The sequence below is a fragment of the Syngnathus floridae genome, chromosome 20 (assembly GCF_059516105.1).
Source record: "Syngnathus floridae isolate MCC-2025c chromosome 20, RoL_Sflo_1.0, whole genome shotgun sequence".
Classification (NCBI taxonomy): Eukaryota; Metazoa; Chordata; class Actinopteri; order Syngnathiformes; family Syngnathidae; genus Syngnathus; species Syngnathus floridae.
In genome coordinates this window covers 1,659,488-1,685,313 of record NC_142432.1, presented here as the reverse complement: position 1 = coordinate 1,685,313, position 25,826 = coordinate 1,659,488, and the positions used below count along the sequence as shown (strand labels likewise).

Here is a 25,826-nt window from a genome sequence, read left to right as displayed (position 1 = left end):
TTTTGCTATGCATTCATTATCATTATCAGTGTTTCATATGAATTGCTGCACTTCAATGGTATTTATTAACTTTATTGTTTGTCTTACTCTAACGCCACTCTATGTCAACACGGTATATCAAGTCAGCATGTGACTCACCTTAAAAAGTATCGCTTAGTATCTACCCGCAGGGGTGGGGGGGGGGGGCAGTGCATGGAGCTCTGACTCCTAGAAATGCTCCTGACATTTTAGGCAAACTCAATTGTATGTATACAGTTTTACAATATATTTTTAAAATATATTTTTTGCTTTTAAAAATAATACACCCTTTTCCTAACCTTTTTTTTTAAATAACTAGCACTGTATTGAAGCTTTGAAAGAAAACTACATTACTAATATAAAAACAAAGACTGAAATTATTTCCAAGTGAAATGTTCAGCTGAAGAATTTGAAACCCGTGGGTAATTAACAGCAACAGTAATGCCAGCAGGAAATGTGCTCTTAACTGATTGGAATCATTCTGGTACATTCACACAGTGACCTTTTTTATATCTGTAATTCCATTCTCATGGGAAGGTTTTTTTGTATATACTTGCGCTGATAGTCTCAGTTCGTAGGAACACACGAAAACATTCAGACTCTAAACTTGGCTTGATTGCATCAAGTCCCCCCTATAGGAGCGTTTTGATTGCTATGTGATATGATGCACGAAACACCGAGATTAGATGGGAGCATTTTTACCTTGTAGAGTCGGATGGCGGCCTCATGCCTCTGATTGGTGGTGTGTAGCCTCAGTTTATCCACGCTATTGGTGTTGTAGTCACAAGCGTTGCACTTGAGGTGCACAGGGTTGCCGATGGCCACACACTTTAATCTCCACTGGTTGGCCTTGCCTCCCTCCTTGATGTGGGCCACCAGCTGGTGCTTCTGCATGTGCTTGTCCGTCTTGCAGTGTAGCTGAAAGTTGGCCTTGAGCTGCGTGTTGTAGCTACACAGCTTGCACTGGTAGACGTCGCCGACCACGCAGCGCCACTCCTCCTCCGGCAGCGAACGTTCCGTGTTGATGTGGGCATTAAGAGCCTCCAGGCTGTCGGTGGAGTAGCAGTTGCACACGGCGCACTGGTACAGGCGCAGCGAGGGGTCACTAATAGGCGGTGACAGGGAGGAGAGGGAAGGGTCCACTGAGGACATGCTCCCCATTCCACCTGAGGACACCAGCGAGAGGTCGTCAGCCATCAGCTGACCGCTGGCGAGACGCAATTCCGATGATAGGTCACTGTTCACTACAAAGAGAGTGAACGGGAAGGGGATATTAACAATAAGATCAAGATGAAACAGGGAGAATTGTGTAGAACAACAAAAATATATAAGGCCATGGAAATTAATTTGGAGAAAGCACTGAGAAAAAGACGGGGAGGGAGAATGGAGTCCTCCATGCCGGCTTCTTTTACACAAAAGGATTTGATAAAATAAAGCCTCGCAGGCGACAAGGGCTCCTTACAAAGTCCCGTCTATAAAAAAGCCCTAATAGGATTGAATCAGGATCAATTACAATCATCCTTTTCAACTTGCTAACTCGCTCATCAGGTAGCTTTAATTACTCCTCTCAGCAGTGGTGGGACAACGCTTTTAAAGTGCAGGATTTTCTCTCATCTACACACACACAAAGATGTGAAAAGAATGAACATTATCTCTTTCTTCGCCCAACAAGACCTGGGAAATGAATAAAAAAAAAAAATCTGCCAACCAAAGAAATCTAGCAAATTATTTTGTGTGATCCCTTCACTGACCCTCCATTCATGCAATCTCTGTTTTAACACAATTTAACACAAAAATGACAAATAGAGCTCTATTAAGGAAATCTACCGCGTATTCCCGATGAGCCTCTTTCGTATTTGAATATAAAACAATCTAAACCTACGTACAGCTGCGCTCACGATAGGGAGCTGGGTGTTATCAGTGTAAATCACTCCGACTACATCTGCTGGCTGGGCTGTGACCTCAACACTGGCAGTGGGAGTGTGTGTAACACCGCAGGGTCATTGTTAAATCTCGCTCACTCCTACAGGAATCCACTTCCTGCTGCGTGCAAGTGTGTGTGTGTACGCGCATGTGGGTTCTCTCTGGGGTGTTGAAAGGTGGGGTAGTGTGTATGGTGGCAAGGATTAAGCTGATTTAAGAAAATTACAAATGAAAGATTAAGAATAATTCTCGGGTGGCGTCTCATAATCATCTTTTTAATCAGTGCGGGGTCAAAGTAAGGAGACATTGACAGAGAGACAATATGAGAGAAGAGATAAGGGGAAAGAGATGGAGGGGCAGTAAAGAAAAGAAGGAAGAACAATACAGATACACAGAAACCCAAAGACGATAACAGATATTTTTAAAAAGGACAGCACAGATAACACTTCCTATTGTTAAGTTCCGATTAAATGTTGATTCCTCCTTAGGTGCATAAAAATATCCATTATTTTAGTCTGACTCTATACGTTTACCTCCAAATATGTAAAGATGACTTTTTGGATTCATGCTTGACTCACCAAGACCAGATCCAAGAGCATTTGCCGTCGCAGCATCGAGCTGGAAGGGGTTGATCATCATCTGGGTGTCTGGGCCTCCGCCGCCACCGGGGTTCTCCAGTTTGACACCAGCCAGGCCGATGTTTTGAGCCAGATAATACTGGTAAAGCTCAGCCTCAGCTGGTGCCAGCCCTAAATGAAGACTGTGCTGGATCTGCTTCATGTTCTGCTGCAGCAGCATCATGTTGTGCATGTGTTTCTCACTCGTCATATGAATTCGCAGGTTTCGGGCCACATTTGTCTCATAGTCGCAAACCTGTAGGAAGAAAGAGTCTCTATATGTCATAAGATCTATTTAATCAGCATCTAACAAAATTGAAACTATTTGTAACGCTGCTCTATTTAGGTTTTCTTTGTCTGCTTACCTCACATCGCCAAGTCGGCTTCTGTTTGGGCTTGGATGGCGAGGGTGCTCCACAGCCGCCACCGAGACCCGTACTAACTACAGGGTTGGCGTGGTTGTGGTTGTATTGTGCCTCACTTCCCCCATTCTGGAGTGTTTGGACATTGTTCAGATGCTTGTCCGACTGCATATGGATGCTAAGGTTGCCTTTGGTGGTGGTTGAGTAGTTGCATACCTAAAACGGAAGATTGGTTACTAAATACAAGATACTCTATGACAAGTGACACAATCTACAGTGTGTGCAGTTTTAAGAATTGCCCCCCTGTAATCATGTCCTTGTCAGACACACAAAAGACAATGATGTAAAATTGGACAGACCTCACAGCGGAAAGGCTTGTATCCACAGGTATAGCTTTCCCCTCTGGCTAAACGAGGGTGAGGCTGTCCCGTACGGCAGTAAACGCACGATCCTCCGGATTCTGGATGTTTTTCCTTCATATGAGCGTCTAGTGTCTGCTGATACTTGTAGTGCCAGTTACACTTGGGACACTTGAGCGTCTTGCAGGAGTTCCGTGAATGCATCATAGTCATGTGGCCCCCAAGAGAACGCGAGGATCCCAAGACCGTGTCGCACTTTGGGCACTCGACACCACTTCCCGGTGACCCTTCACCTGGACCTGGGGTACCGGGTGTACCTGGGGTGCCAGGGGTACTGGGATTTCCAGGGTGTGGATGAGGAGGTCCAGGACTCTCGTCATCCCTCCGCATCAATATCATGTCAAGGGGATGGGATGACGGTGATGAGCCGTCCCGTCCCATGAGAACTTCATTGGTTGAGTCATTGCTGCTCTCCCGCTCTCTGGCAGCAGCCAGGGCAACGGACAGACGAGTCTTTTCCATCTCCAGCTTCTCACACATCGGCAGGGAGGAAGAGGAGGTGGTTGCGGGACCTTTGCTGTCGCTGTTAAACATTAGCACACTGTTGGAAAGAGGGGAAATACTTTGGTTTAAGAGAGGGAAATCTTTGCTACTGGTGCTGTTGGCCCTCTGGTCTTTGATAACTACACTCATTGCCTGCTCCTCTTCATCCTCTGCCTCAATTTCTTCTCCGCCACCATTGGAGTAACTGTCCTCATCCTGCTCTGGACTTTGTTCTCCCACTGCACCGGGCTCCCGCTTGATGGGCGGGTAGTGGCTCAGGTCCGGCCCATTGGGTTGCAAAGTGCATGTGTCCCTAATGTGACCCTTACTGTCATGATCAGAGTTCCGGCCATCCGGGTTGCCCCCAGTGGCAGCGGCAGCAGCAGCAGCAGCAGCAGCAGAACTTCCACTGGAGGTTCTATGGGCACCAGCCCCACCCCCGAGGTTTGGGTTGGTCTCAGCCTTTGGCATGCTTTGGGATCTGGGATTTTGGTCATTGGAGGAGCTGCTGGCACTGCCCTTCAGGAAGGCAAAGCCTGCCTGGAGGGACTCGGCATTCTCCCCACTACTGTGAAAAGCGTTCCACAAGCCACGGAGCCCGGTGTCTGGCCCTAGGAAGTTGGCAGGTGTGGGAAAGTGGGATAGCACAGATACAGGGGTTTTTTTTGGTTCCAGAAAGCTTATAAGAGGTTCTTTGTCCTTGCCGATGCCCTGTATGATAGCAGAAACACGCTTGTTGCTCAGCAGCTTCTGCTCCTGCTCATTCAGGGTCATACGATGGTCATGGACAGCATGTGTCACAAACGACCGGCTATAGCCAAATGAGAGCTTGCACAGGAAACACATGAGCACTGGCTTCCGCCGCCCGTCGGCCACACAGCCCTCAAATTTGGATAAGTCCACATTGTTGGGGACATCTTTGGACACACAGGAGTTTTTGGCTGCACCGTCCCCCGTCAAATAGTCTTTGTCATTCTTGTGGCGGAGGTCATAAACGCGAAAACTGTGCAACACAGGACTAGCGCCAGCCCGCCCTCCAGTTGAGGTATTTGATATGGAGGGGGGGTCGGCCACCAACGATTTACTTCCCAAGGATGATGCGATGTGGAAGGAGTTAATGATCTGGGGAAAGAAGGACATGGGTGCAGCAGGCTGCTCCAACCGCTCCACCCCTTGACCCAGACCACTTTGGCCAGTGGCAGTCTGGGCGTTAGGGAAGGTCTGGGAGGATAGCAGGCCCCTGAAGTGGAGAGCCCCGGGGAGCTCTTCCTGGTTGCCACGCTGCTCTTTGGAGTCCTCCACGATGAAGGCAGAGCCATCCGGCTGGTAGATGATCTCACCGCACAGGTTCTCCACATCGCTCTCCTCTTCCATCTCGCTGTTTATTTCCCCTCCATCGACCGCACACCCCACACGCTCTCCATCGTCTTCGCTCTCCTCCCCTACCATGCCTTCGATCTCGTCAGCATCTTCGTGACCTCCGGTGGTAGGCAGTCGGCCGTTGGGGCAGTGGTGCTCCATATATTTTTGTAAACTGGAAAAGGAGCCGGAACATTCGTTGCAAGGGATCTCCTTTGCCGGTGCCACGGGAGATGTGGCAGGGGCAGAACAGTCTGAACCCAAAGCTGCTCCTCCTCCTCCTCCTCCTCCTCCTGGTAAAGTCCCAGTAACAATCCCTTTGTTACCGGTTGTAAAGCTTTCTCTCCGACTCTGTTCTGTAATAGAGTCAATGGTTGCACTGACAGAGGTGAGGCTTGATGTGGACCTCAGTGGACTGACAGTAGGCTCTCCAAGGCCATTCTCCATCTCTCTGGCTACAGGTGACGTTTGGTTGTTATTGGCATTGTTGCTGATGGCGACACCAGTCTCCATGGCCACAACGGAGTTGTCCTCAGCAGCACCGAGCCTCTGGCCACCATGTTCCTGCTGCCGTGACGAGACCATAGGGGGAGAGTCACAAGTTGCCATGGCGTCCACTACATAGGGATCTCATCTCATCCAGCCTAGCAGGGACCTGAGAAAAGTAGAGAGGAAAACATCGAGGTAAGTGAAAAAAATCGACGAAAAGTTACAAATGAGCGCTTTGTTTTAACTTGCGACAGCACCAGCATCGTGTAAATGAGCTGACATTAAAACAAAGCTTTAAAGGGCTATGTTGACCTTCACCCCCATCCATCCACCTGCTGCTCCATTCTAACTCGCTTTTGCCACTCTCTCCCTGCCGCACGACAAAGCTACAAAGCAATTAGAGGATTAATCCGTACCAATCCAAGGCCAAACAAAGCCAGTAGGAGGGACAGTGAAAGCGTGAGGAATGAAATCAAACGTGTGTACGTTTGTGGGTGAGTGCATGCACTATATAATCAGGTCTAATCTGAAATAGCCAAGAGATGATTCCATGGAGACTAGTGATAGATTAAAAGAGAGAAAATTGTTTTCATTCTCTGTGTCTCACTCAGGTTCTGCCGTTTTATACAGTCTGTAAGATTAAAGGGAAAATAGGAATAATATGAGTATGAATCATCTGGGGTTTTTTCTGCTATGTTTTGAGCCATGGCAAAAAGTTGAGCCTATTCGATACAAAGATGAACTCATGATGTTTTATTTGAAAAATTCAAATTGCTGTTCGGATATAGTACGGGAAACAAAACTTTCTTGCACGGACTCCCATTTCACACATCTTTATATATGAAGACACCCTTGTAATTGTAGATAAATTAGTACCAACAAGCTTTACCTTCTAAGCTAGCCACAAGTTAAAACAGGCCATAATTGTCTGTTATGTCACAGGAATGCATGACGTTATCACACCATGTTGGGCTTTTTTTTTTTTTTTTTTAAATAATGGTTTGAGATGCATAATATGGCACTGGATATGACAACCTGCATTAGCTGCTATGAAACATACCATGTATTATGTCAAATAGGAAATACATTAAATAAAATACATTCATGCACTTAAATCACTGACATGGTAATATAAAATTTGTTTTCTTGACAAGCTTTGTGTAAAACCGTTGCAAGCAAAACATACGCTTTGCTATTTTGCTACTCCAACCGCTTAAGTTATAACTCAAACATAAGATGAATGTATCGCTTTTAAATGCGGACTTATGTCTGTAGGATAAGCCAATGTGTTTTTGATCATTTGGCAGCATACATTGCCTACAGCCCATAACCACTGTCTATTGGCATTCACCAAAAGCGACAATTATAAAACATCTGCATGTCTTGTATTGTATTAGTTGTATATAGCAAGATGAATATATGCAGTATCCCTGGTTGATTAATGGCAAAAGAAACAAACGACCACTACTTTTTTTTTTTTTTAATTAAGCGTGTCCCCATGCTCTCACATACACACACATTCAGTCCGGCACAATCAGGTAATTAAAGTGACAAATCAGATCCAGTGAGAGACAAATAACGAGGCAGACATTTTAGCCTTGAGCACCACATGTTCTAATGGGAGAGAGGGGCTCAATGACTTTTGGCCGCATTGGTTTTCTTCTCTACAAGCGCATTCCATCTATCTGCCTTTCAGTATTTATCTGAGATGTCTAAAGCAGTTTTTTTTTTTTACGCTCCAATTTGTCGAGCTTTTCCCTTCTTTCACTTTGGTTCTTTAATCACAAGAGAAGTCACTCACTTTTCCTATTTTAGATATAAGAGAAAACAAATAAACATGGCAAACGTGTTTTCATAAAAGTTGGCAAATGGATCTGGTCTGTGTTTGTTATGAGGCCTGTCATAAATCACATCATGTGACCAAAGCCCAAACCAAAAAAAACAAGACAACAGTGAATTTCAGACTAAACAAACTGAGCTCCTGTTGAAGTCACAGTCATCTCCGGCTTTTGTCTTCCTGTCACACTATCACGCATAAGTCGCAGTCTCAGCCAGTGACACATAAAACCTGTAATTACGGTGACGCCAAACTGTCACCTCTGCATTTGTAGGAATTTGTTTTAAGCCCAAATTGTCTATTTCCAACTGTGGTGCACACTTATGGAGACAGGTGATTTCTGCAAATGTGCTTTTAGATGATGCATCTTCCCACCATTTAATCTAACGAGTTCATTTGAATGCATGTGAATCTTTCGATTCAAAAGTCAAAGGAGTAACCATATAGGCAATCTTTGAGGTCTCCCAGAAGGTCATCCTTTCTCACCATGTGGCCCCTCAGTCATGCACCAAATCTTCTATCAAAATGTCAGCTAGCGTTAGCCAAAGACAAAGGCCGAGGTTGCTGTGAAAAGCTGTGCATCCATCTCCAACTGACACGAGCGTGAATAGGCCAACTCTGGTCTAATTAGGCCTGTTTATTTGTTGCCGTGCATAAGATGGCGAACAAAATACAAAGTGGATATAAAGGGAGGAAAATGAAAAAGAAGGTTGGCCGGTCTGAGGGGCTCCTTATTTTCCCCCTGGAGCAGGTATGCAGGACCTATCACTTAACTTGATGACAGTTAAATTGGCCGGACTGGATGCTCAGGTAACGTGACACTAAACTGCCCTCAGGTCCACACCTGACAACTCATTGTTAGTGAAAGACAATACTTGGTTGATGTCGGAAATAACCCTCTAAACCCAAAAAAGTCTAAATTAAACCTGCTCACCAGTGGCTTAAGATTTATGGATGGGTCAAAAAAACTGACCCGGGGTCAGATTTCAGAAGCCCATTTGTTGGCCTAAATGTAACCAAGATACTTCCTTGCTCCAACAGTTAAGAGAAAGAAGCAAAAGAAGTATTTTGTTTCCAATCTGAGGCCTGTCAAAGGTATTACTGATATTTGGGACGGTGGCTGAGCAGATCAAGACGACTTTGACTAGCTTTCATTTTGTATCCAAATGAGCTTACACAGTCCAGTCTAAATATGTGTAAAAAAAACAGCAATATTTCCAACTGAACTCAAGCCGAAACATTAAAATAAATAGTCAGACACTGCTGGGTCACAGTCTGCAATTACGGCCCTCGCTAAAGATTTTTTCTCAGCATCAAAGGAGAAGCCAATCTACATAGCTAATGCCTCCAATTTTTTCTCCTCTTTCCGTCCTCCAACTCAAAACAGCAGAGGCTGAGGGTAAAAAGGAGGTGGGGGGGGAGCGGGGATTTTTCTTTTGCTGGCAATCTGGAAACACTCTCCAGTTAATTAAGGTTGATTGGAAATGAACCGCACAAACAAAGGGCAGCCTATGCCCTGAATATTATGACTTACGCACATGTATGCACGCGTGCACGAGGGTGGGGGTGTGCTCGAGCCACCTCGGGAGCAGAGAAGAAGCTCCCCTCTTTGGACCCTGATAACCCCCCCGACACTCGTAACGCCCACCCACCCCCAGATTAAGGGAACGCACAGCCGAAAGAATGTGTGACGACCTCCGCTGCCACAGAGAAAAAAAAAAAAACTTCCAGCCCCTGATGCCACAAAAGGCAAGAAGGTAATTAAGTTTGAAAGAATAGAGGCACGACCACAAACAATGCAGCAGTGTCCATGGGGAGGGATTGGAGAGTGTGTGTATGTGTTTGGACGAGGGGGCAGAAAATCCATTAACATTCAGCGGCCGGGTGAGTGAGAGGAAAGAGGGCAAAGGGGAAGTACGGATGGCATTCTCTCTCTCTTTTTGCTCTCCCTGTCTTTTCTCTAATCGCAGCAAGAGTCGTCTGTGCATCTTTTTTTATGTGGCTCTCTTCTTTAAGGCTTCTCTCACATCTGCTTTGGAACCCCCTCCTGCCATCCCAAATCCGGCACCCCCCTTCTCTAGTACACGGCATCATGATCCTGTTTTTGCCCTTTTGCTGTTTCTTGGCATAAGAAAGTTTTTTTTTAAACAGCACCACCATCAGGGCAGGTCTGCTGATATCTTTTGTTGTTTTTTATTCATATTGTTATAATTGAAAACACTCACTGAGTTGATATTTTACAAACATGCAACCAAAATGAAAAGAAAACCCACCTTTGAATGCAAAGCGCTAACAAGATCAGCACCCAGTTCAAAAAAAAACCCCAAAAAAAAACCAAAACATGACTTTCATCTCATGTTTTTTTGCCACTTCTCCGCCACAGCGATTTAACTGAATTAGCAAAGAATGTAATTTGATTTGCAGACTCAACATGGAAGTTTGCAACACGCCTGCACTCTCACACGGTACAAGTGAGCTATCTCTCTGCTCCCACGTGCTTGTCGCTAAGAAAGAAGTATTCATTGCTCATGCATGTGTGTCAGCCGGAGTGTGTGAGTGCCTATGCGTGAACAGCGGAAAGATCATGAGACACCAAAGTGTGAATCAGGCAAGAGACTGCTGATGTCAATGTGAGTTTCTTAATGAGGGAGGCGCCGTAGAAAAACAACGCCGAGCATGACAAAACAAAAGGCGAATTGTCTTTCCGCATGTGTTAGCACATCTTCTGCCCACTTCTCGTTCTAGTTGACAACTAATTGCGACTTGGTGCCACGTTGGTAATCTGCCTGTCTTTGTCTCTGTATCTCACCAGAGACGTGGATTAGCGCTAAAACGATGACTGCTTAATCCTTGATTTGCCCGTACTAAATAAATATTAATCTAGCATGCTCATCATGCTCTTGTAAGGTACAACATACACAATATGAAAGAGCTTAGCCGTTACATAAATCATGGCCTTATCTTTTGGATGAAGCTAAAGCGTGGAGCAACACACACACACACACACATCATAGTGGGATTATTCGAGAAGTCAAATTATTAATCCTGCTAAATACAGAGCCTGGAAAAATCTCTCAAAAATGTTTTCTCTTGGGGTGTGTGGATGCACACAATTATGTGCCAGCGCGAGGGGGAGCAAAAAACAACACATATCACTCATTTGTGTTGATTCAGACCCCACTCACGCTCTCACTCAGCCTCTCAGCAGGTTTGTTTAGCGAAAAAACTGCTGGGAATATATCTAAAAAAAAAAAAATGAAAACTACCTTTGCTCCCTCACACTCACAAATACCCGCACACACACTTAAGTTGACAAGGCCATGGCAGTGCAGCGCAGAAGAGGTTAAGCAAACAGTGTCCACGTCAGTCAAGGAGAGCACACACTCGCAGACAGACACAGAGTGCAGTCTCTGACGCAGGCATTTCACATCCACCTGGCAAATATAAAAGGCCGGTTATACTGTATCAACTAGCCTTAGCCCCAAATTCTTTGCTTGTTTTGCGCTATCACAACTGGCCCACTTGTGAAACAACTCGTATTTCTGACTCATTGATTTCGGAAGAAAAAACAAAAAGATAAAAAGCATTTTTTGCAAAGAGTGGAAAAGTTCTGCCAAGATAAAGGAGGTAGCAGTGTCGATATAGACGTGAGGCCAAAAGTATTTATTTCATAATGTTTGACCGTTTTGTTCACCAAGGATGTTTGGTGGGGGTTTTTTTTGCGATCCCTTCTATGGTTTGGTTGTCAAGTAAGCTCTTGTAATTCTACTGTGTAAATGTTTTGCAGGTCCTGAAAATGCTACTACTAATTTCTTCAAAGGCCTGTGGTAAACCTCTTAATTTCAAGTTGTCAGTCACATTTTAATTTGTTTTTGGTCAAATCCAAAATGCATTAGTACGGTGAAAAAGCAAAATGAAGTGCAGTGTTCCCTCGCTATATCGAGGTTTGCCTTTCGAGGCCTCCCAACCCATTTACGCACTCATTCCTAGCCGCACTGAATTCTGACGCAGCGTTTGGATCCGCTACGGCGTGCATCGGCACTGCGAACAACCGAACGGCACTTTTGAAAAATGTTCTGTTGGGAAATTCTGAATGTTATTCAAATGTGCCGTTGAGTCAGTCAGTGGAGCCGGAATAAGGCAGATAGCGAACAGCTGCGTTCATGGAGAGGGGAGGGGAGCGCTCAGTCAGCGACCACACTACAAGCTCAACGAAACATCGGCAAATAACTATGTTAAAGTTTTTGTGTAATGTAATATTGCATATTTAGCCAAAGGTGCAATTCAGTGATTTAAAGAGCCCTGTGTTGACGTTATTTTTCAAAGTAAAATGTCGCAGGTTCTGCTTCTTCTTCATCATCCTCATGGAAGAGAGAAGAACATATATATAAATATATATGAATACAGATTTGGATTTCAAGGGCATTTTTGGGAAAGTATATCGTGATAATCGAGGGAACACTGTACTCCAAAACTCTGTCATTGTCCAAATATTTCTTGACTTGCGATCAATCCTGCTATTTTCGAGATTATCACTAATACTGGTTCAACCACCACTCCTGTTTCACTCAGTTCTTGCTATTTTCTTATATATAATAATATATAATATATTCATAATAATGGGGTCGGTACTCAGACAGACGCCAAAAACTATGCGCACCTCACTTAAACATCAGAAGAAAAAAAATAAAATAAAAAGTCAAACAAAGAGCATGAATATGCTGCTGGATACACACGAAAACAACACAAACCTTTTGCCTAGAATACTCGGAGCAAGTCTAATTTCTGGACCCAGGGAATTACTAATTAACTTAAGCTTTTGGCTCTATATTTAATTAGAGAGGTTTCCAAATGAACTTTAGACCAAAGCCATTTGCTTTTTAAACAACCCGATGCCCCCCCCCCCTCTTTTTTTTTCTTTCTGACAGCTGTTGTTAGTTTGCCTTCTTCTCACACACACAAAAAAAAAAAAATACAAGGAAACCATAGTTGTTATTTAAGCTATCATGGTTTTGTTTCTGGTTACCATGAGAGAGCGTGAAGAGAATTTCATTGGGGTGAGGTGATAAGGTTGACGTGGGAAAAAAAAAACCAAAAAAACATTATAATTTGATTTTACTACAAACAACTGTCAGATGTAGTAAGTGTGGTTTTTAGTTTAGCGCCGAAATATCCCTTAATCAAATAAACACCATGTTGAAAGGAGAACCTGGATGAAATGGACCCTTTACCTTTCTGCTCACTCTCTGAAATGATGCTATTAGGTACCAAGTGATGTAAAAAATATTCACATCAAAAATATATAGAAGAAACTATGCTGAAGGAGTCATCTTACATTTTCAAATTTATTCCAACTTAAAAAAGTTTTAAAAGGGTTTTATTACTACTTTAATAGTTCTGTTTTTACATTTATAATAACACTATAAAAACTCAAGACGATCCATCAGCATTTCCTGACACTTGTTTGGTATAGTGTGCGAAGCAAAAGAAGCCCGCTTTGTTTTTTTAACAATTCCCGCACAGCCTTCTTCTATCTGCTCATCCAAATGAGGATGACACAAGACAAAGCGCCCCGTTTTTTATTTAGTCTAGGGGCAGAGAGCTGATTCATCAGACAAAACCACTGACAAAAACCGCCCATGTTAATACCTACAATTTCATACACAGGAACATTCCTGCACCCGCTCTGCTCTTCTTCTTTTTCTCCACCGTTACACAAAAAGCCTCATTTTTTCCCCTCCCTTTAAAAAGCAAATAATTAAAGATTATTCCATGGCCGGTGCCAGGCAGGAAAAGTCCGGGTTTGAGAGGGATAGTGTTGGCTGGAGCCTCCCCAGGGGAGATGTGGAGACACATGCTTGCCTGTTTTAGATCATTCCACTAGAAGAAAAAAAAAGAAAAGAAAAACAGAGATCTCAAGGCATTACAAAATGGCACGTACAGCAACTTTTCTTTCCGTATCCTGTATAGTTCAATTCCAACTTGTTGAGGGAAATATTTCTTTTAATTACTCCTGTCACGTGCTTATCATTATTAGAGCTAATGTCTTCATGGAGCTCCAGCTAAATGCGTTGGTAAACTTGCCTCTTTTTTCAAGACACTGTTGTTTAAACCCACCAGCCATGCATAATTAATTAGCCACTTATTCCCTGACGAGCCCCCGCCAGTGGCCCTGGTATTCCTGCGCAATCGCCTGCAGGAATAGCAAACGCCAATCATCACGGCAGCCACTTCCATTAACGCTGGAGAACATGCACGGACGGACGCGGAGAGAGGATAACTGATTTCACGCGAATGACAGATACAAATGTGTAGATTATTTTTTTGTATTCATTTGATACGCAACACAATTTTTCTGTGTGGATTTTTTTTCCCTTTTCATTTGATACGCAACCCAATTTTTCTCCTAATGCGCAAATGTGCTCTGATTGTGCTCTTCAATCTGCGTCTTTGTCTTTGGCAAACAAGGAGGAGAATGTATCATTTGTCATGAGACATCTTGTGCTATTGTGGCATCCAACCTTCTGCAAACTTAGTCATTCATTCAGCAGCTTTTGTTTCCCATTCTAATTAATGGCATCTTTCCAGGCTCTGTTAGTTTGACCTTTAACCAACAGCTGGAGATTCTGCATTAACATTTCTTTTTAAAAGTAGTTAGTCTTTAGTCGGTTTAAGAAAAACATAAGAAAAGCGGTGTGGCGAATGTGCAGCATGACAGAAAAAGTTTCGAGAAGTGGATGAATGTTTGCGATTAACAGTCGCTGCAAATGTGACATTTCATGGCTGTCAACGGGGAGAAAATCATGCAGGGGATGGAAAGAGGGATGACAAAGAACACATGACAGACACTAGCAAAGAGACAAGCAAACAGACAATATAGCATAAAAGGGAAGCCTCTTTTTTGCCTGGCGGCGGTCCATTTTGTTTGACCTAAAACTGAGAACCACGGCTCAGTTGGTCCATGAAATCTCCCCACTTCCACTTTGAAACGCAAAGAATCAGCATAATATTCTGCATTAAATAGCCGGCCCCATAGCTAATATCCTGGAGTAGATGCTGAGCAGGCAGGAGAGCCTGAGAAAAAGGACTGAGAACATCGTGAGCGAAGGAGAAGAGGGGAAAAAATCCCCTCTTTCTGTTTTCCCTGAAGAGATTGATGAAGGCCCAGCGAGATGAGAGAGAGTGGGGGTAACACAATCCCGACTGGCGCGAGACCAACAGCAACAAAAACATTTAGATAACCGGGCTCAATAATGTACGATTTCAATGAGGACAAAAATTACATTTCCTACAGATAACATGCCCCCTTCCCATAACACAGTCTTGAAAAGAAGACCTGAAACCGTGTCATGCTAAACAGCGTTGCGCTGGCGTATTATGCTAGCTCGCGCGACGTTGTCTTAACTGCATTAGTATCCTTTTACCCCACCAGAGATTGTCATTTACTCTATGTCCACTCATATTTTTTTTTTTCATTATTATTCTTTCCAAAGTAATGGTGTTTTAACACGAGAGGTCTCGGCCCACAGGTGGTGCTATAAACCCGGAAAAAGCCGTTTGGGCCAATCAGAAGCCAGAAGAAAGTACAAGCAAGAGATCCAAGATAAGTGATGTTATTTAAATATAAAGCTACAAAAATGCAAAATTAATTTGCACAAGTTTTATTGTGGCTTAAATAAAATAATAACTGGTCGTATGCATTTTTTTCCACATAATTTTTAATGTGTGCGTTTCAGTTTCTTTAAACACAGTGCAAGTCAAAATAATATCAAATTATACTGTATGTTTTAAACAAATCCATTTGTATGGAAAATATATAATTATAAAAATAAAAAAATGACTACGGCTGATTCAATTGAAAAAAAACCACGTTTCTCGTACCGTGGAGAGAAGCTATCAAACATACTTCCTGCTTTATTATGGACAACTGCTGAGAGATAACTATCAGCCTGCATGATAGTTCCGACACATCTGCCATGGCTCTTCTGCATAACCATACGGCTGACTACCTATGACAGTTGAAGCGCTCACCATCTGCATGACACAACAAAGGCCCACTCCACGTAAACACTCGGGATCCCCAGCCTACTTGATCCGAGCTCGTGGTAAGGGTCACAGCCAGATTGCTATCGCCACCTCTCCTACACAGCCAGCGTTCACTTCCTTTCACGCCAAAGTCTGTCATGTTGCTTGAGAAGGGGAAGAGGCAGGAAAAAGTGGAGATGCAGAACAGAGAGAGCGAGAGAGAGAGGAAGTCTTTGTCCTCCTCCACTCGGCTCTAGCGTGTTTCCTCCTCTGGTCTGGCCTCCATTTGCATATGAAAAGCGAGCAAAGGCGTGCAAAAGGTCAAAGAAAGAAGATCCTGTCCAATAACAGGCAACAAAAACAGACCGCATCTGCCTTTGTGGCCTTGCATGTTCTCCGCCATATTGTGCCCCCCATCCCTCCATACCCACCACTTGGACCCGGGATCATTTCCATACAGCAGACGCAATGGCCGATACCGACGGTTGATCATAAATTAGTCACAAAAGTCGACTCGGGTCACATGGAAGCGACGGTGGCAATTTGAAGCCGTGTCACCCGGCCCGCTAGCCCTCACGTAGCACCATAAAACACACCTGCTTTTCTCGTCCGCGGTAACAAGACAGTATCCCAACAAATCCACCCCGATGTGAGAACAGTCGAAACGATTGTGCGGCTACCTGAGCCACGACATAATTGCACAAGAGGTTTTAAGTGAAGGCTGTCTTCTACATATTGCCTTACATGACAGCTTACATCTGCTGGCATCTGAAACGGACACCAAAACAGCGGCCAGGCACTCCGTGCTGCCAGTTTGCGACCGACAACAGCGCCTAGAGACAGCAGGGCTGAGGCGGGTGGGGAGGGGGTCGAGGGGTACAGCATTTCATCTCCCTTTCATCTCTGTCACCCAGTCAAGCATTCAATGCCCCATTCAGCGCCCGGCCAGCATTATGCAAAATAATGCTAATCCCCTTTCCCGTGCTTTCACACTTGTATAAACTGCCGACCTTGCCTCTGAAAAGCAATTATATCAGTTTACGTTGCTGTCAAAAAACAGGATTAGCATGCAACTACTAGTAACAGCAGCTAGGCCCGATCTTTACCTACTATATTTGTCCACGGCGTATCACAATGACATATTTGTATGGAACCCAAGTTTTAAAAGGCACAATGCCATATGTTGTTTTTATACGAGTTTGTTTGACTTGACAGAATCCCAGTCGTGTCGCATAATCAAAAACAAACTCCGCCATGTCTCAGTGCCAGTCTGAGCAGACGTTACACATGTGACACACCACTGAACCGCTGTCGTCCAACCAAAGCCCCCCCCCACCGAAATCCACCCGCCACACATTGACGCCACATGCGATGCACACACAGCAGACAAGCAGACATGCTGGGGGATTTTTGGGAAATATGCAAATGCGGGTACAAGAGGAGCGTGTACGCAAATAAGAGCTACTTTAATCTGGACAGTTGGGCCTCTCGCACTCTAACCTTCTCATGTTTGTGTGAGTCTTGGGGTGAGGGTGACATCCATCCTGACTGGCAGCAGATCATGGGACATTAGTCAGCACAATTAAGCAGGTTGTCATGGCGACTAATGAAATTTGGCAAAGCGGCCAGCCAGAGATTTACATAAGCGAGCTGGTTATGTGCTCGCCATTATTCTTTCTCCCTGCCGTGGCACTACAATAGAACCACTTGTATCCCAGCCCACATACCCACCGGCGCTACAAGCCCTCCTCGCGCTTAACAATTTGCATATGTTAATATAATTAAGTGCTAATTACACTAAAACTCGCATACTCACAAGCACCCTCCCCAGGAGCTACGGAGAAGCTTGATCTTATTCCAAGTCTTTAACCCTCCTCTGTGATAGGGAGAGCGCATGTGTGTGTGTGTGTTCGCTTGGTGGTGCCCCAGGCTTGACACAGGAAAGCCCCCCCCACACACACACATCCACATCCAAGCATCACCGCCGCCGCCAGCCCTCCCGTCCTTTTAGATGCAACGCTGAACTGCAGCACACTTCTGAGCTTCCTTTGCCCCTCACAACACGGAAAAACAACAAACAGAACACACACACCTGAGAGAACTCAATTTGTGCATTCGGCCACAATTACAATTATATGTCCATCTTTTGTTTATTTATATGAGAAAAATGTTGACGTCAAGGGGGGGGGGCTACGAGACACAACCCAGAAACAAAAGTGTGTGTAGGCTCGGCGTTTTGATGATACACGACAAGGCGGTTGTGCCTTTCACAGTGTAATGGCCGTGAATCGGGAGGAAGCCAAGCGGTCGTGCTACAATTAGAGCTCCTTTGTGCCTCTTCCTCTGTCGCTTTCTCCCTCTCCTCACTTGTTTTCTCACTCCCCTATCAAGCGTATGTTTAAAAAAAAAAAAAAAAAGGCTGAATAAGCAGGGAAAGAAAATTTGGGGTCCCCCCCACACACACACCCTGGACACACATGTATATGCATGCACCTAGCAGATGGTACAGGAAGGAGGATTAAACAAACACACCTATAGGCACACACGCTCTTTAATGAAAGTCTGTAGGGAGTCAAAAGGCTCATTTAGTTGACTGTCAATGAGATGCGGCATTATGACTATAAACATAACATGCTCGTCCATTCACTGATGATTACTGCGGTCATTGTGCGGCAACGTGCACACATACGCCAGATGTTGCTTGATCTTGAAACGCTATTCTATGCAAATATAAAAGAGGATGAGTGAGAGGATGGAGGAATATGGTTAGAGCGAGCAGGCCGCCGTGTAGTGTTCCCTCAGCCATGACAGTTTGGATGTAGAAGAGGGGGGTTCTTTTTGCTAATACCTGCTACTTGGATTACACAGCGTCTTATGTATTCAACCGGACTGATATTTTTTTTCTTTCTGCCTTTTTAGGCAAATTGGGTGTCTTTACGGTGTAAAGCGGCGATACAGCCCTCCTTACTGAAGGCCTATGGGGATTCACTGAGATGAACATTAAAATGCAGCGATAGCCTTGTTGCAAAGCTCCTCTCTCACTCGCTGCTGTCTCTTGCTCTCTCTCTCGCGCTCTCTCTTTCTCGCTGTCTCTCTCTCAGCAGCAGCAAAGGCTTCTAAATCATCCAGCCTCCTCTATTAGACGGGAGACTTATTGAGGTAGAAACCATAAAAAATGAAGAAGGGAAATTTAATCCCTGAAATATTGATTTGCACATTAATATCAGATAGGCAGAGGGCAATCTAGCTGGGTGGAAATGACACATTGTCGACCCCTAGGAGAGGCTCGAGCCAATCTTCTTGCTGCATGTGTCTCGGGCCCAGGAGTTATAGGACAGACTCACCCCCCCCCCCCCCTCCTCTTGTCTCCCTCTCGCTCTCTCCATCTCCCATCATCTCCTCCTCCCTGTAACCTCTCATCCCCCTCCAGCCCCTCCTCCCTGGCGTGTGCACCCTTAATGAAGGCTGCAATACTGCAAATGCATTAGCTTTTAATAATCAAGAAGCATTTTCAAGCCAACAGCTATTGTCCTCAGCCCATCTCTCTCACACTGTTTTTTTTTTCCTTTCCACCCCCTCCCTCCTCATCGCTCCCTTCCACCGCTATGGGTAAAATGAATACAGCGAGCTGCTTAACTAACATGCAGAGATACACGCTCAAGCCTTTGATAGAGCTAAGACATCGTGCAAAGAGAAAAACAAAAACAAGGGACTCGCTTCTGCAAACAAACCTTAAAAAAGAACTCATTTGCAAGACAGGAAAATAAGAGTGAGACAATAGGATCATTAACTGATGAAATTCAATGCAATTAGAGTCATTTCATCTTATATTGTGATTTTTATTTGGCCCAATGAGCCTTTTTTAAATTTGATAATTAAAATATATTCACAAAATGATAATACATTCAGTTAAAAGTGTGAATATTGATTATTGCTATTTTTTTTTAGAAAAATGACATTTTTAAATCACAGTTTCATAATGAAAAATGATAGTAATTAATCTATTTAAGTAATAGTCCACCCTCGTATAATTCACACAAACTCTGCTAATTGTAAGATTACTATTTTGCATATAGTATTCAATTAAACTCTAATAAAATACGATATTTAGAGTTAAATAACATTAAGAAATCCTAACTAAGTCACGTACGTGCTTAAATCTGAATTAAAAGACAGACTGGGGACCGAAATAGATTTTAGTTATAAAAAAAAAAGGTCGTCCTGCATTGAAAGATACACGCGTGCACACACGCATACGCACGCACAAACGCGCACGAGTGCGCACACGCGTACGCACGCACAAACGCGAACGCGCGCACACACACACACGTACACGCACACACACACACACACACACACCCTACACGGTTATAAACTCAGTTTGGAGACAGACTGGCCCCTCGGCCCTGATGTTTTTTTTCTGTGCAATCGATGACCTCCACCCAATCCCACGACCTGTCACTTGTGTCCCACTTTCAGACGTCTTTCTCCACAAAAAAGAGCAAAAATGAAGAAAACAAAACATTTGACACGTTCAAAAAATATAACATAAACGCACGGATGCACAGTTTATTAAATATGTTTGAGACGTACAATTTAATGATAAATTACGAATATGTTTTAATTGGTAAAAGGGTTCAAATGTATTATTTGAATAGATCAATGGAATAAAGTGGGGAAATAGCGTTTTTATTCTCTCCGATCTTCCTCACGCTGACACCGGGAAGGTGAGCCGCTCTCCCCGGGTCTCGCCTTGCAATCAGCTGCCCGACAGACGCTTCTCCCTCACAGGCAACCCAACCGGAACACATCCCGATAGTGGAACTATGACCACTTTTCCGTGTTTTTTTTTCTCAAAGAGTAGCAGGTGAACGCGTGCGCATTTTTTAAAAAACTCGTTATTTAAAAGAAAAATGTTTTGTTCACTTCTTTGCATTCGAGGTGTTTCCAATGGACCAAGATCCGAGTAGCGTCCAAAAATGGGAATGAAACGTGAAGGAAGTGAAGGGGAGGGGGATTGCTGTCCGAGAAAGCCGACAAACTGGAAAAGGCTTCACAAAAGCAGCGAAAATGTCTAGCGGGACAGTTGCGAGTATTTGTCCGGCTCGAGCTCCTGAAAGCTTCGGGAGCGACCTTAAGAGGTCGACTGTGGTCCCGGAGCCGTGCGTAAAGCGCTCCTCCGAGGCTGGCAGTCACCCAGAGTGGCTGCAGCCAAATTGCCGGAGATGCACGGACAACACCGGGCTCCACATCCGCCTCCACTGTGCACTCTCGTTAAAAAAAAAAAAAAAAAGAGAGAAGACACGGCATCTAACACCTGTTCTCCAAACTGCCCCGGTGTCAGTGAACCAGCAGCCAGATAGATAATCGATAGGCGAGCCGTAGATGGAGCGCACACACCGAGCCAACTACTCAATAAAAGTTAAAGGAGAGAACTTACTTTCTTCCCCCTCCAAAGCCTCCACCTCCGCTCCTCTTCGCTCTTGCTCGTGCAAAACCGTCACATCCAGCTCACGAAGACAATTACGAAAAACAGGTGAAATTGAAATAATCCTCCCACTTTATGATGGGGAAAAGGGAGAGGGGGGAAAAATCACAAACGTCAAGCGGTCTTAGAGTCCCTTATTTTGGTTCCGGTGGCGGTGAGACGACGTGTCGACGGGGCTGCATACGCGCTTTCTCCTGCGGACGGAGGCTCACCAAACGCCGAGGTGGAAAGGAAATGAAAATCCGATATGTCTTTATTCTGCTAATTATTATCGTTTTAGCCCTGTTTTTAAAAAAAATGGCTGATTAAGTTGAGTGCGCATGTCTTTGTGTGTCCATTTCCCGATATGCACGCTGGGAATGGGTCGAGAGACGGCGAGAGAGAGCGAGAGAGAGAGCGAGAGAGAGAGAGAGAGAGAGAGAGAGAGAGAGAGAGAGAGAGAGAGAGAGAGAGAGAGAGAGAGAGAGGGAGGGAGGGAGGGTGCAGAGGAAGAGGAGGCGGAGAGAGGAAAAATAAGTGTAATTAGTGAGTTGATCAACAGTCCCCACAATGCAAACGGGACGACCACAAAAGGTCCACGGAGAGCAAAAGGAGTGGAATATAAATCGTAAAGCCATAACTCAATAAACATTGTTTATGTTAATCTCGACTATGACACGCAGAACAATGGGAGAAATGATCAGGATGCACAAGCAAAGGCATATTTTACACCGATCTAACATGTTTGGCCAAGAAAATGAATATATACTAAGCTACCGCAATTTAAGAGGTTTAGTATAAAGCTAAAACATAAACACTTGTGAGCAAATTTGGCTGTGCGTGTTTTTGAGTCCTCTTTTTAAAAAAAAAATAACTCTGCAAATCAAAATCACGCATGCACACACTGCAAAAATTGTCCAAAGACAGTACACATTCTTTGCATTGTGTTAATGTGTCAAGGGGTGTGTGTGATCGCTGTGCTGCCCCTTCAGGACTATCAAGGGGCCCATGTGGGTTCACAAGAGCCAAAAAATACTGTACACGTTGTACCCCCCCTCCACCCAGCGCGCGCGCGCGCGCCCTCATTCGAAGACGCACCACAAAGTGCCCCTATTGAGCGTTTCAATGCAAAGTGTTTACTGTGTGTTTCCTCAATGTCGGCTTATGGGCTAGAGAAAGACTTCCTCTATAGAGGAGAAAATCAAGAGATCTGGTTCGCCTTGGTGGGGGCGAAAAAAAATCGAAGCTGGGGTGAAGTGAACCAAGGCTTGGGATGTGATGATAAGGCTGCTACTGGCAAGTGAACCACTTGCTCCACTTTGCAGCCATGCACGGACCGGACTGGATCCTCCAGAAGCCACACGACCCCCAGGCTTGGTTATTCTGGCTTGGGACAGATCTTTTGACACCAAAAGAGAGAGAGGGTGGGGCAGGGGTGCGAGGGGGGGAAAGGGGGGGGGGGGGGGGGGGTCCGAGACCGTCACTTTCTCACCGGATCCGAGGCTGCTACTGCTGCAGCTGCCTCCCTGTCCTCCAGGGGGGTTCGCAGCCTGCAAAAGCCGGCCGACGCATCGTTCACAGGCGGCCCGAGAGTCCAGCGGAATCGCTCGTGTGACGGATGTTCAAGAATAGCGCACCGGCGGTTTGCTTGTCAAGCGCGGACCTATTCTTCATTGCATAAATTAAAGCCCGAAACGGAGGAGTACGGTATAGTCATAAAACATCGATTTCTCTTTTAATTTAAAGGAGCATCCTGGTGCTCTTTTCTTATGCTTCTTATGACTGTCTTCGTTTTTTTTTATTTTCCTCAATTAAAACAGGGGATGTCATAATTAAAGGACGTGCCATTGGCTATCCTTCTCATCTTTAAGTCAAATACCTCCGACTCCTAAACCATCTTGGTTTCCTTTCTTCCTACCCGCAGACGATGCTCCGACTCCGGAGGACCACTTTAAAATAGGGCGCATATTTCTATGACTAATATCCATAACAGCAGTATCCTCGATTCATAATTCATCCATAAACGCCGCTCATATTAAATGTCTGAGTGCATGTTAGATAAACTGTAATGTATGGAATAAAATCAACCTCATTTGTATTTATTTGTAGCCATCAAAGTTATATCTTTAAACACTGATGTCATTGCATTTTATTTGTTACTTTACGTGCGTTCACTTGTCTAGTGTAAATATTACAAAACACGGTGGCCTATGTAAAGTATAAAAAAAGTGCTAATAAAAATGCATGCTTTTTATTTGCCACCCTTGTATTAATGATGAAAAAAAATATCAGATGTAGCCCATCTTTTCACAAACACCCCCAATTCAGTGTTTGAAAAGACGCACCTTTTTGCCCGATATAGCACACAGCTGACCCACTGTGACTCACAAGAATCCACCCAAAAACACGCCAAAAAGCTCACAACTGCCACCCACTACCTGCCACATGCAGTGACCCACTGGCCAAGTCTCTCTCTATTTCACACACATACACACACACACACAGACACACACAAATATACACACACAAACACACACGCGCGCACACACAGGCGCGCGCACACACACGTACAAAAACAAAATAAGAAATAAAGGAACAATTTTCAATTGGGCTCGATAATAATGAGTGTAATATGGCAAAAACACAAGGGGAAAATCATCTCAAAATCAGTGCATATACATATTAAAATTAAATCAACTGTCAAAGTGGTGAAGTTGTATCCCAACAAACACCAAATGAAATAAAAAGAGAAATTTCTCTTTAATTTCACAGCATCCTGTCCTTAAAAGTCTCGCTTTCCCGAACAATCAGCAACACTCATGCACGTAAGCCAAAAAAGGAATAAAATAAAATAGCAACGAAAAACATGATAGTTTTACCCATATATGTTTGACCATAAACTCCCCCTAAAGCCACCAGACAGTAATATGCAATCTATGAAAAAAATCAAATGTACCTTTTCTTACCTCGTTTAAAATCACCCATCAAAAAAGATCACAAACACCACAAAGCCAGCTGAGAAGGAAAATAAATGGAGGGGAAAAAGTGAAGATTCTTGGTACCTTTGGTATAAAGCATTCCGGTTTTTTTTTGCAGTCTTTCTCTTGCTCAGTAGCGATCCGATAATAGCATATGGAAAGTGTTGTTCAAAATGCGCACATTTGGCACATTGTCATTGAGAGCAGAGGAGCAGTGATGCGCTGCTCCAACACGGGAAATGAGTTGCGGATTGGACGCAGCCTGCCTCGGTGCCGACTTATCCCACTTTAATTTAATATTCCGCAATCACACACACTAGTGATGGCATATAATTCAAGGAGAAATTCACCGGGAAGGAAATGCTTTGTGTATGTGTGTGCGCGGGCGCGCGCGTCTGTGCGCGCATGTGTGTGTTTTACACCACTTTATTTGATTAAGGAGAGGAAGCACATATTGTATTTTTTCACGTTAACCCCAATCACCCTCAAGCCAGTTTAATACCATTTACTAATATTGTCATTTCTTAAAATTAAGTCTTCAATTAATTTTTAAATCTAAAAAAACAACTATCCAGACGCGTTTGCGCATCATCGTCACATTGGAATCAGTCCTAACACAAAATCGAGACCCATAAACGCTTGTTTGTAAAACACTGAACCCAAAATCAATGTATTGGGACATTTCGATCGATTATATAAACGAAAATCCATACGCAACATGAGACCGGTATCAGCCCACTCTTCCGCTCCACTTTGAGAGAGAGACAGTGAGGGAGAGAGAGAGAGAGAGAGAGAAAGAGAGAGAGAGGGGTGTGTTGGGGGGACTTGTGGTGTCTGTACTGAAAACAAAGAGTACCAATGCAGACCTTTGCCTTGCTCTTTCTGATCGCAGCTTAGCCAACAAGCCCCAAATGGACACCCCACCTTTTGTCAGGCTAACTATTGATGACACATTTGATTGCTGACACAAACTGCATCTTTGCTTTTTTTAATAAGACAAATTAAATCTCTCAAATTTAACCATGCTTGAGTAATCTTGGTGAGCATTTGAGAGCCCCTTCTTTTTTGGGGGAGGGGGGCGGGGGGGCGACCACAGACTTGTAAGTACTTCCAGATGCCCGCTGATAGTGCACCACACTGATGACAACAATTAAGACAGGAAAATGCCCCAATCAAAGGGGGGCACACTGGATTACGTTGCATTTTAGGGGTCAAGGGAAATCATCTCCCGCAGCTGCCTACCCACCCTATACCTTTTCTTTGTTTTCATCACAAATATCACATTTCAGCATCATGTAACCTATGAATGCAACAATCATGCACTGGTGGCCCAACACAATCTCATATGCATATGGATAAATGGAATGCCCTCTTGCTCACTGTCACATGAGAGATTGCATAAAATGCATTAAAATGCAACATGATATGGAGATGGGTGTGGATGTGTTGGCTTGGGGAGGGGAGGGGAGGGGCCAGTGAGGGTGGTTGTAAAATGAGGTGCCAGTCATGTAAAATTTACATGGGACCACAGCTGTTTAGATTCTGGAGAAAGAGGAGGGAGGGAGGGGTTGAGATTCAGAAGGTGGTGGGTTAGGGGGGGGCACCCAGTATCACTCTGTTTGTTGTATAGGTAGAAATGAATGGCCTCAACCAGGCTGGCGGGCCAAGCAAGAGAAGCTGCTATGTTGGCCATGTAGAGGAACATGTGTCGTGGCGGCGTGCGGGAGGAAGTAGGAAGAAGGCGTTAGGGTCACTCAGCAGAGGTCGCCCCCCTCCTGATTTTTTTTGTGCCTCCCCTCACAAGAGGATATGAACGCAGGCAGGAAGATCCAAAGCAGCACCAGCGATT

At 44.4% G+C, this 25,826-nt stretch overlaps 1 protein-coding gene across 2 annotated transcripts in view; it reads right to left on the bottom strand.

Annotated features, from left to right (window-relative positions):
* The window catches only part of zfhx4 (zinc finger homeobox 4), a 69,129-nt gene extending 44,937 nt beyond the window's left edge, over window positions 1-24,192 (bottom strand). The window contains exons 1-5 of one of the 2 annotated variants that reach the window (XM_088363362.1): window positions 24,062-24,192; window positions 3,280-5,836; window positions 2,924-3,136; window positions 2,520-2,814; window positions 721-1,262 (exon numbers count right to left, since the gene is read on the bottom strand). In XM_088363362.1, the coding sequence (XP_088219488.1) occupies window positions 721-1,262; window positions 2,520-2,814; window positions 2,924-3,136; window positions 3,280-5,790 (3,561 nt within the window). In that variant the 5' untranslated portion in view covers window positions 5,791-5,836; window positions 24,062-24,192. Of the gene's footprint in view, window positions 1-720; window positions 1,263-2,519; window positions 2,815-2,923; window positions 3,137-3,279; window positions 5,837-20,972; window positions 21,382-24,061 lie in introns of those variants that run through there. The other variant, XM_088363361.1, reaches the window with a different exon arrangement.
* Between the last annotated feature and the right edge of the window lie 1,634 nt (window positions 24,193-25,826).